Source organism: Arachis hypogaea, chromosome 20, assembly GCF_003086295.3.
Source record: "Arachis hypogaea cultivar Tifrunner chromosome 20, arahy.Tifrunner.gnm2.J5K5, whole genome shotgun sequence".
In the NCBI taxonomy this organism is placed as follows: Eukaryota; Viridiplantae; Streptophyta; class Magnoliopsida; order Fabales; family Fabaceae; genus Arachis; species Arachis hypogaea.
In genome coordinates, this window is record NC_092055.1 from 123342666 (window position 1) to 123354566 (window position 11901).

Here is an 11901-nt window from a genome sequence, read left to right on the forward strand (position 1 = left end):
GGATAGAGCATAAACCCACCCCGTTGCCACCCTTACCCCCAACCTCCTCTCGAGGAACTCGAAACAGGCGGCACCTCGACACTAACAAGTCAGATACTGCCACCCAAAGGAAATCCAAACTCCACGTTCAAACCCGACTCAGCGTTTCAGGTAACCTTAGGAACAATAATAATAATATAATTTAATAAAATTATAGTCAGCAAGAAACGAAATAATGATATTATCGTTAATTTCATTCGGGACGCTATTAAATTTCACTTTTCTATGCTTTTCTGGGATTATAGTTTAATATGATATTTTTTTCTAATTACACCGACACAAAATCAAAGTATACACTTGTTTACGTTCTAGTTCTATTACAACAACAACAATACCATTGATCAAACATTTGATCCTAAATGTTTGTGCCTACTTAATTGATCACCACCATCATAGTAGTTTCTTTGTCTTCTTGCAAACCACTGAACCGTTCTACGAGCAATCGGCATCCAAATCCTCAAGAACCTCTCTTCTTCCCTTCCAACACCACTACTACTACTGTTCTGCTTTTTCATCGTCATGATCTCTGCAAATCTCGGAACATTTGCAATCTCAGACATTGATCTCTTCTTCCCACAATCCTTGTTCTTGTTACTACTATTCAGTGCTGTGAATGAATTCTCGTCTTCATCATCAACACTAACTGAATATTCCCCTTGAACAATCTTTTCCGGTGAGAATCTCGCGCTGGAAGCATCGTTGAGCATCTCCATGCTCAAAGATAGCAAATCCGAAGAGTTTAGATCGCTCCACCTACTTCTTGTTACAACGTCAGATACCACTATTCTGTGGTTGAACTTGTGGTTATTCTTATTCATATCATTGTTATTATTACTATTACTACCACTACCACCTTCTTCTCCTTGTTTCTTGCTCTTGCTGAATTCCAAGAAGCCAAATCTTGATGACCGTCGATGTGATGGTTCCCTTTGGATGTAGATCTCGAGGTTTGGTTCTTCCGTTAAATTTGAAGGTACTCGGAGGGACCCAAAGCTAAGAGAGCGCACGTTACTCTTGATGTCTCCGGGTTCCACCCTGTACCTGCAAAGAGGACAAGTCGAGTGGCTTTCGAGCCACTTGTCAATACAATTAATGTGGAAAGCGTGTTGGCACTTTGGGAGTAGCCTGAGGACCTCGGAATCCTCGAATTTCGAGAGGCAAACTGTACATTCTAGACCTTCTTTGGAGCCCTTGAGAGAAGAGAATCTGAAGAAGGGGAGTTTTTCGACGAGTTCCCTGTTGATTCCGGAGAATCTTGACCCGATATGACCTTGAATGTTGTTGGGATTCGGATATGACATCCCAACAACTGGATTGAATCTGCAGAAACGAACATATGCGAGTAAGAAGAATGTTATGGTGAAGATTACGGTGAGGACCGATATAACAAGAGCCTTGCTTGGATGCAGTGTATCAGACATCTCGGGTGCCATGTCTTCATCGTTGTTTTGAGCATGAACAACACTGAAAAGAAAATGAACCATGATGAATGTGAACATGATCATGGACATGAAGAAATGGTTCTTAATGATCATTATTATTGATGATTAAAAATGTATGTAGTTGGGACTTGGGATTATTAGCATCTACTACTAGTGAATGGAGACAATGTCTTAAGGTTCAATCTTGTCTTTTAATTTAATTGCTATGGATTTGTCCCCACCATTGGAGCTTTATGTGTTTGTTGGTATATGTAGTGTGATTAATTTGTCTTGGGACAATTAGTTAATAATATCCTCTCATAGATTAAGACAAACATCATGCATCAGCACGGAGCTCTGTATTGACCATGAAACCTTGCTCCAATAATCATCATCATGGTTCATGGACGTATATTTTATAAAACTGTATTTAATTATATATTACATATATTTTATTATATAATAAGTAGGAGACACTCTCAAAATGCTTAAATGACACTCTATTTTTTTTATTATTAAAATGTACATTTTTTTTTACAAATATTAAATAACATACATTTTAATTAATATAATTAAAATACTCTTCAATAATAATTATAATTATGTATATAAATTAATGATGATTATTTAATAAATTATATATTTATTACAATAATATTAAATATATATTTTATATTATTATTTTTTAATCAATCAAATAATTTTTACTAAAATAATAATAATTATTGAATAGTATTTTATTTAAATAAACTAGAGAATATGTTATTTAATTTTTAAAAAATATTAGAAAACTTTTAAAATTTATTATTTTTAATCATCACTTAATCATCAATTTAATTAATTCTTTTAGTTTAATTCTTTTTCTTTAGTAATTTAACAACATATTTTATTTTATATTTTTAAACATTGATAACTAATTGATAACTAAAAATAATGAATTTTGATGATTCTCTAATATTCTTTTTAATTTTTATAAATTTTACAATTTAAAAATAATACAGAGTGAAACATCATTTAAATGTCTCGGAAAAGAAGGGTACATCATTCACTACAAGAAACGTCGTTAAAATCGACGGCCAAATTGACGGCTAAGCCGTCGATAATATTGAAATTCGACATTTTTCAAAATGCTAATAAAATCGACGGTTTTCATGGCCGTCGATAATAATTTAATAAAATCGACGTTTGTTCCGTCTGTAATATGGGTGTGAGAATTTTACATTCTTAATAAAATCGACAACATTGCCGTCGATATTATAATTTAAAATCGACGTCTTCTTTGTCGATAATTGATTCAATAAAATCGACAGCCTTTGTGTCGATATTTAACTCAATAAAATCAACAACACTTTTGTCAATAATATGTTTAATAAAATCGACGACAACGCCGTCGATATGTGATTGAATAAAATCGACACAGTTGCCGTCGATTTAATTATTTAGATAACTTATAAAAGCGACAACTTTGCCGTCGATTTTAATAGTTATATGTTTTCATTATTTTTTATTTGAAAAATAGTAAACGGTTAATACAAATAAATTTTTAAATATAAAAATAAAATTTATACAGAATATTAGATAACAAGACAAATAAATTTTTAAATATAAAAATAAAATTTATACTAAATATTAAATAATGAGTTTACAAACTTATCAAAATAATAAATAACCCTCTAACATAAAGATTTAAGACAAGATAAATTTTCACAGTAGCCCTTTTTTATTAGTCAATTTAATTCTTAACGAAAGCACTAAAATATTAAACTACAAAACTTTAAAAGAATCATTATTACAAAAATTAACTATTATAGTTGAAGGATCAAATTCCTCTAAAGTAAAAAGGTTAATAAGATGATAAAATAATACTCTAATTATCTTGGAATACCCTTTGCTGGCATCATTTACTTGTCCAAATAACTCAAATAGATAACAGCGATAAATCCTATATAATAGACTACAGTCATAGCCAATTACAAACACCAACCCAAAAGTAAGTCAACTAATTAACTGAACTATCAAATTCCAACTATGAAAAACTACCATTCTATTGCAAGAAAATTGGTACAAACTAGGAACTGTTACCCTCCATGAAAATGATCCTATCAAACTATGTTAGGCCTCTGTGGTAGAAGGAGATTATAAAACATGCAAGAAAAAATTCTTTCCCTTGCTATCAACAGCTTTCTTCCACCCACACCATCCACCATTAACGATCTTTTTTAGCCTTCTTTGCCTAGGGCTCAGCATATGTTGTCCAGTTAGAACAGAAAAATCAAAGGTTAACGTTTAATCAATTAGCGTTTAATTAACCTAAAGGTTATATGTTACAAAATACGGAACATAATGAAAATTGAGTGGTAAAGGATGACTTGCCTTGTAACCTTGAAGGCCCTCTAAGCTGCTTGGCTTAAGTTTTGCATCATACCAATCACCTTTTTTTATTAGCAATGAGTGGCCACATGACACCCCATGAGAGAATTTCACCAATCAGCAGGGATACATTAATTATATATAGGCAAATCATCCCAACCCCAACATAAGTAGCGGAAAAATCAAAGTAGAACCTGTTATGCACAAGAAAATAACAAATAGATAAGCAAGTGGTTAAAGAAAATGAAAAACAAAGTACAAATATATTATTATATAATAATAAACAATTAATAAAAAATGGCATTATTTCATTCAGATCAATAAGTGCTACCCCATCAAGTTAAGACTAACACTAGAAGGTGAAATGCTTCATCTTAGTTTTTCTTTTATTGGTTTATTATTATTACAATACAAAGTTGGCTAATATTTGACATTCAAGAAGCATATTTTTTAGAGGATATAGGTTTTGCGAATATATTTACATGTCCTTTATTGAAATAAGTGTTTTAAACACTTCTTCTGTTTGATACTTTGATTCATCAACAAGATATAGAGTGAGTCACATACTTGTTCTTATAGGCCTGTAGACCAAATGTAGGAAAGCTTGAAAATCCGCAATCATCACCAGCAGTGAAAAACTATTGGAAGAAACTCCATAAGAGGCTAATGGAGAAAAATATTCCCAGCTTTGATACTTGCTTCCTAAAAATGAAAAGATCAAGAAGAAATTAGGAAAAAATATGCCAATAAAAGTGGAAACACTGCTGTTCAAAGCCCTAAATGCTCACTTAGCTAGCTCTGCGCCTTCTGGAGTATGGAAACCATTGATAAGATTGGCTGTAAACCTGAAGAGAAAATATAGAAATAAGCTAAGATTAAATTACTTCTAAGAAATATTAAAATGAAATGACATATCCTCTAGTAACAAAATCCATCCTTAAGATGAGGCAAGCTTAAAATGAAATGACATTGCTGATGTAGCACTAATTGCGGTAGCAACTGCAATTTAAAACCATGTTGGAATTGAAAAGAAAAGAAAAGAAAAAGTGGACTACAGATGAGGTCTGGATGACAACGGCTGCAAGATCAGCTAAAACAGTTTTTGCTCCTTCTGATGCTGCTTTTGATCGGTAATACTTCACAATTGGTACTTTGGAAAACACAAATGCATAGAGAATGACACAAAGAAGCTCAAAGAATGTTGTTATGGCAAAGAACAGAACTGCAAATCAAAGAATCAATAAAAAAGAAAGAAAGCGTGATCAGTGATTAGTAGTTTAACTAAATTTTTATGTTCCAGAGAAGTTATGTTAGTTGGAACTTACGTGCTCCTTTGCGAAGACCATCTTTGGAGTTCTCAAATGCAGCTTTTGTAACTAACCTCAAAGCAGAAGTTAATGCATCTGATGCTGCTCCACCAGCAAGGAAAGACTACAACAAAATCACACCACATAAAAAAGCATGCAGGGGTTAATGGGATTATTCAACACATTCAGAGACACAAATTTGTTTAGAGAAGAAAATTTTTGTCGGTTAAAAAAAGAAAGTAACATTGTGAGGAAAGTTATAGAGAGCAATTTTGCAATGGTGATGCTGACCTGAAGCAACTCAGGATGCATATATGAAAGGTCTCCCACCATTTCACCTTGGACATGAGCATCTGCTATTCCAAATGCACCACTTACTGCACATATACCAATGAAAGTTCCAATTCCTCCTTTACCAGATGTTGCTAAATCTATCTACAAAAGACATAAGCAAAAATCATGTTCTGACTTCTGATGAATTAGAGTGTAAGAAAAGTTCACAGACTATAATGATCAAGACTTACAACTAACACCAAAAGAGTGGCTGCGAAGAAAGAATGTATCCAAATGTTCACATATACAAATTCTAAAATCACAATGAAATTATCTCATTAACTCATTACATGTTTAAGCTACAAAGAGAAAATAAACTGCTCCATGTTGTTAAACCGATAACCTTTTTAGTTCTTATCAATGCTTTTAAATGATGAAATATATACTTTCTAGGTTTATTGAATGATTTCTTTTTCATGGATCGGATTTTACTTTCTATCTTTTATTTATTTGTTTTGTTCTAACAAAATACAAACCTAAAGACATGCAAATTAGTTGTCAGAAAAAAAATATTTTAGTCACTATAACCCCAAAAGGACCAAGACACAATACAAATACAACAGAATACCAAGGCACAATACAAGTTAGTTGTGCATACATTATACCAATTATTTGTTAGAAAGAAGTTCACATAAATCAAATTTTTAGGTCACTCGCCTTTGTTTGTTTGGTATATGTCCTAATAAGTTATCCACGCTTACTTATCAAAGTGTTGAAAACTTTCAAAAGAAACTTTAGCTTACATAAGCCACCAGCAATATTACATTTACTTTAATTAAGCTAAGTGTTCCATAATGTAAAGCCTATGCTGATCAGACATAGAAATTAAATAAAAAATTTCATTCAGACATTTCTCCGAACATGTGGTGTGCAGAGTTCAAAATAGTAAATTTCAGTTCAATCTAAGCAGCATTCAACCCAATAATTTTAGAAAGATACAGCCAACAATAATTTCAATCCAGAAACACAAGTTTTAACAAACCTAAGCCTAACCAAAATTTCTAAAAATAGAATTAAAAAGCAGTGAAAATAAAGAAAAGAAAGACAGGGAACAGGGGAAGGGACCCTGCATTGATGAAAGGAGAGGCGGTGGGGTGGTGGTGATGTCGCGGTGGCACAGAAGGTCGCCGCCGCTGGTGGTTGCTTGTCTGTGCTTGAAGACGCGGACAGAGGGTGACTCCACGAACAGGGGTGTCGCACGCAGGAACGAAGAAATGGAAAAATGGGGAAGAAAGAGAAGAAGGAAGAGAGAGAGGGTAGGCGATGGTGGTCGCCGGTGGTGGTGTCGGACGGAGGCGGTGGTGAAGAGGAAGCGAAGTCAACCAAAGGATACCTAGCTTGAAGAATACCTAGCTTAAATTTGGGGAATTTTGCGTTTCTGAACTTTGGAAGCGGGAGCTGATGCGAGAACATGTTTTTTAGTGATAAAAATGGATGGCATATTTGTTGATTTTAATTAAAAACAACAACACATATAGCGTCTATGATTAAATTTACATCGTCCATTACATTTTAGAAAGCAATCAAGACCGTTCAAATTTATCGACGACAAAGATGTCGATATTTTAAATAATAAAATAGACGCCATATTCGTCGATTTTAATATAAAAAAAAACAACACATATAGCGTCTATTATATAGATTAAATTTAGACTGTTCATTCCATTTTAGAAAGTAATCTAGACCGTTCAAATTTATCGATGGCAAAATTGTCGATATTTAAAATAATAAAATCGACGCCATATTCGTCGATTTTATTTTCGACTTCTGGTTCGCCTATAATATGACGATAATAGGGAAATAAATTAATGCATTATAAAAATATCGAGACTAGGCCGTCAATTTTAATATTTTTATTTTTAATTATTTTTTTTAGTAATATCGACAGCAGGCCGTCGAAAATTATCGACCGCAGAAATAACCGTCGATTTTTGCCGTCGATAAACACGCTTTTTCTTGTAGTGATTTTCTCCTATTTATTTAATAATATTATGTAAATATCAATTCAACCTACGAAATAACATAATTAAGTATAGAAAAAATTTATTTTATATATTTGCCATAATTACTGACACTGACTTGGCAATTAATTAATTATCATGCACAGATCCTTTCTATCTGTTAACGACTATCCCAGCTAACGCTTGTTGAATTTAGATTGCCTACTTTTTCTTTTTTCTTGTATTATTTTTGGCCAGTCGATTTTGTCTAATCTCTCTATTTTAATGTATTAATTTTTCCATGTGGAGGATAAGTTTTGTGCTCGAAATTAAAGATAAAGTATTTTTTATAATATAATTTTTTTAATTAATTTCTAATCTTCAAGTAATTGGTTTAAACATTTTTTATTATTAGTTTAAATAATTCATATAAACAATGATCTGCTTAAAGTAATAACAAAAATTATTTAAGTAACAAAAAATCAAATAAAAATATTTAACTTTTGTGCTCGAAATTAAAGATAAAGTATTTTTTATAATATAATTTTTTTAATTAATTTCTAATCTTCAAGTAATTGGTTTAAACATTTTTTATTATTAGTTTAAATAATTCATATAAACAATGATCTGCTTAAAGTAATAACAAAAATTATTTAAGTAACAAAAAATCAAATAAAAATATTTAAATTATAAAAAAAATTTATCTTTTGAATAAATAGTTAAAAATCGGAAAAAAAAAATTTTTGCATTAAAACTACTTCTCTCATAAGTTTTCTAATTTTCTTATAAATAGAGAAAATGGTACAATAGATCAACTCATTAAAATTCAAGACTACTAAAATGGATTAAATTTATAGAGTAAGTTTATTCATCTATCTAAATAGACGAATTTTATTTTTAACATTAAATTCGTTTAAATTTTAAGTAAAACAAGTTAAGTCTGATTAACTTAAAAAAATATGATTATCTATTTTTTTTGTATTTTTTAAAAATAGAAATTAATATTTTTAACCTAAAAACAATTTACTAAAATATTTTTTTTTAAATAAAATAAAAAGATAGATAGATAGATTAATTCATTTAGAGTTTATTTAGGTGTTATTTTTGAAAAAGATTTTTTATAAAAATAAAAGTGATTTTATGTTTAGATATCTCATGTAAAAAGATTTTTTTATCTATCAATTATGTATAGATAAAATAAGATAAAAGTATATTTTTATTCATTTGTTATGTAAAAAACATCTTTTTTTAAGAAAAAAACTTTAAAAAAATATAAATTGTAGTTTTTTAAAAAAATATCTTTTTCTAATACTTTTACTTTTACTATTAGAAATTTGTCAAACACACTAAATAATAAAAAAAAATTTAATTAAAAAATAATTTTTTATCAATTTAATGACGACCAAACAAACACTTAATTTATCCAATTAATAATAAACAACTCAAACTAAAAAATTATAATCAATAAATAAAACAAACTTAAACAAATTTAACTAAATCAGGTCTCATCGGGCCGAGCTATATCCCCTTGACAACCCTATCAGAAATTGAATAATATAAAATTAGTAATATAAACACGTCTATTTCTGACTTTGACTAGCAACTAAGCAAGGCACGGCGGCTTATATTATTTTTGACTATATAATATATATATTAAGACAATTTTTTATGTACACCTTGTATTTACTTTGTTAAAAAATATATTTTATACAGAAAATTAAATATTAATTATAGAAAAATAAACATATATGATTTATAAAAATATTTTAGTTATAGTTTTTTAATAGCTTTATATGTCTATTTTTAGATAATAAATTTTTGTTTTATAATTTTTAAAAACATTTAAATTTTATCTATATTTTTATATAAGTTATATACTTGTATATTTATATTTATAATGATCAATATTTATTTTTAGATGTAAAATATGTTTATTCTTGATGTCTCTGCTTCACGTTGCGCTATGATGAAAATGGACGTACTTGGACAATAGAATAGATACTTAGATAGATGACTGAAAACCCAGTTTATAATGTAATAAGCATTGATATTGTTACGAAAAATATTAATCAAAGTTGTAGGAATATATCATAATCGATCGCCTTATAAGATAATTATACATACATGGATGATAAATTTTAAATATAAGTAATAAAAATTCTTAAAAATTAACACCACACATCATGAATTCAATTAATAGGACGTTTGGATTCGTTGACCAAAATTTGGTATTTTTTTAATTTCAAGTGGTACTTTTTATTTTTGAGTTTAAATATAATTTTAGTCCTTAATTTAAAATATAATATATTATATTCTTTTACTTTATTTTATTTTCATTAAAAAATATTATATTTTGCGATTCTTTATTTTTTTTTTTCAGTGTATATTAATGGTATGTATTGGTCATTTCCATTATTCAGCCGACACTATATGTTGACAATTAGGAAGACTACAATTATTAAAATATTTCTAAAGATAAGCAACAAAACTTCTTAATATTTATAGAGAGGGTAAAGTACTAAATTGGTTCTATGTTTGGACGTAATTTTGTTTTAGTTTTTAAGGTTTAAAGTGTCCTATTTAAATTTAGAAAAGTTTCATTTAGCATCAATTTAGTCCCACAGTGAGGTCAAACTTAAATAATTAACGGAATGTCCAACATAATAATAGTACAAAAACAAAATCGATAATCTGGAGAACAAGTACAAGCTCTAGAGGTACAAAATCAACCGTTGATGCATCAATACATTTATTTATTATTTTTCTTATAATATAAATAAAATATTTTCTATTGCACTAAAGAGAATGATAAATAAATGTATTGATACATCAACGGTTGATTTTGTGCCTCTAGAGCTTGTACTTGTTTTCCAGATTATTGATTTTGTTCTTGTACTATTGTTATGTAGGACATTCCATTAATTATTTAACTTTGACCTCACTGTAGGATTAAATTGATGCTAAATAAAACTTTTTTGGATTTAAATAAGACACTTTAAACCTTAAGGATCAAAACAGAATTACGCCCAAACATAGAGAACCAATTTAGTACTGATGGTTTTCAGTGGCCAAGAGAAGGGGGTTGAATCTTAGCCCCTTTTCACTTAATAACACTTGCTGGTCTTTGAAACAACTTCCGGAGACTTTTTGCATTTTCTCTCGTACCCAGCCACGAGACGTTTTCTTTTGTCTCATACCCAGCCACGAGACTTTTCCTTTTGTCTCGTCAACCGGCACGGGATATTTTTCAGTTTTATCTCTTGGGCAGCAGAAACAGAAATAGAATATAAGAAAGAGAAGATTACACCAAGATATATCCTGGTTCAGCTGCTAAGTGCAGTGCAGCCTACATCCAGTCTCCATCACAACAATGATGGAATTTCACTATAATCATCCTTGATTACAAACACCAATTCTCCCTAGGAACTACCTTTCCTATCCGAGACAAGTCTAGAAATTAAACCCCAATCTTGAACTTGACTTGGTTACTGCCAAGCTTTCAACTGCAAAGTGCTAACCCAACTTGCAAGAGGATTCCCACAAAATCATGAAACACAACACAGATGTACAAAGGAACTCTAAGGACATCTATGGCTTTTTCTTTTAATTTTGCACTCTTTGCCTTTTTCACTCTATGGTTTTTTCATACAAACCTCACTGTTTGTCTTTTTCCATGAGACTCAAGACAGACAAAATTAAACAGAAAAATACAATACGAAGAACATTGAAGGAGAAGAACTACTGTTAGCTTAGGTAGCTATGAGAACTCTGTGTCTTGCACTCTCACTCCTTGATTCAAGCCCTGGATGTTCACCTTTACTTATAGGGAGAAGCCTCCACGGTTGAAACCAAACAAACCAAGCTAATCTTCTTCTTCTTCATGCAAACCGGTTCGGCCAGAGAGAGAGGTAAAGTAACCGAATGCAATGACCAACATGCAATTACCTCTGGTTCTTTCTTGGTCACCAACAATCATCAATCCGAGCCTTCCATCTTGTCTTGCACTCCAAGATGAACTCCTAGCCCTTGATGCATGCTTGATGATGACAACTTCATCTGCTCCAATCTCTGCCTCTTCCATCACGTAGCCACTGTAGCTACCTCCTGTGGTGGTTGAGCAGAATCAGAGTCAAGCTATCCCTCCAAAGATCTTCTTCTTTGACCGATATCTTCTTCAACCATTTTTGGTATGGAGAAGCTAAGATCTCTTCACCAAATCTTACCACAAGTGATGAGGATCTCAACCACAGCATACTTTTAGTTTTCTTTTTCTTGCCATCATTGTGATGGTCTTGTAGCGTGCTTCTTCTTCTCTTCGGTGGCTAGCTTTAGCTTCCATGGTTGTTACTGTGATATGACCGAATAGAGAGAAAAGAAATGAGAGAGAGGAAAAGAAAAGCACTAAAGTGAACTTTGAACAAATTAATTAAAAAATGAGTTACTTTTACTTCCCTTTGCTTTAGGTAGCGTGCCTCGTTAAGGCAAACCATC

General features: G+C 30.8%; 2 protein-coding genes across 4 annotated transcripts; both read right to left on the reverse strand.

Annotated features, from left to right (window-relative positions):
- Window positions 1–212: 212 nt before the first annotated feature.
- Window positions 213–1892, reverse strand: LOC112785122 (putative RING-H2 finger protein ATL12). Its single transcript, XM_025828558.3, has one exon. The coding sequence runs from the start codon at window positions 1572–1574 to the stop codon at window positions 381–383; it is 1194 nt and encodes a 397-aa protein (XP_025684343.1). The 5' UTR covers window positions 1575–1892; the 3' UTR covers window positions 213–380.
- Window positions 1893–3312: 1420 nt separating this feature from the next.
- On the reverse strand, window positions 3313–6910 carry LOC112784588 (equilibrative nucleotide transporter 2). Of its 3 annotated transcripts, none has more exons than XM_029296538.2 (7): window positions 6541–6910; window positions 5429–5568; window positions 5156–5261; window positions 4886–5052; window positions 4619–4675; window positions 4398–4532; window positions 3313–4024 (listed from the first exon to the last, which is right to left on the reverse strand). In XM_029296538.2, exons 1-5 carry the CDS (start codon window positions 6881–6883, stop codon window positions 4619–4621), a joined length of 813 nt encoding a protein of 270 aa, XP_029152371.1. In that variant the 5' UTR covers window positions 6884–6910; the 3' UTR covers window positions 3313–4024; window positions 4398–4532. The 3 variants fall into 3 exon arrangements, with proteins under 3 accessions (XP_029152371.1, XP_025683636.1, XP_072085995.1); XM_025827851.3 differs by having other exon boundaries at window positions 5429–5572; window positions 6536–6905; XM_072229894.1 differs by having other exon boundaries at window positions 6536–6857.
- Between the last annotated feature and the right edge of the window lie 4991 nt (window positions 6911–11901).

Coding starts and splice junctions, on each gene's coding strand:
- LOC112785122 (XM_025828558.3), bottom strand. CDS start 1,574: ATGATCATTAAGAACCATTTCTTCATGTCCATGATCATGTTCACATTC.
- LOC112784588 (XM_025827851.3), bottom strand. CDS start 6,883: ATGTTCTCGCATCAGCTCCCGCTTCCAAAGTTCAGAAACGCAAAATTC. Junction 5,262..5,428: donor TGCATCCTGAGTTGCTTCAG/GTCAGCATCACC, acceptor ATTTTGTTGTAG/TCTTTCCTTGCTGGTGGAGC. Junction 4,676..4,885: donor TTGTCATCCAGACCTCATCT/GTAGTCCACTTT, acceptor TTTTCTCTTCAG/GTTTACAGCCAATCTTATCA.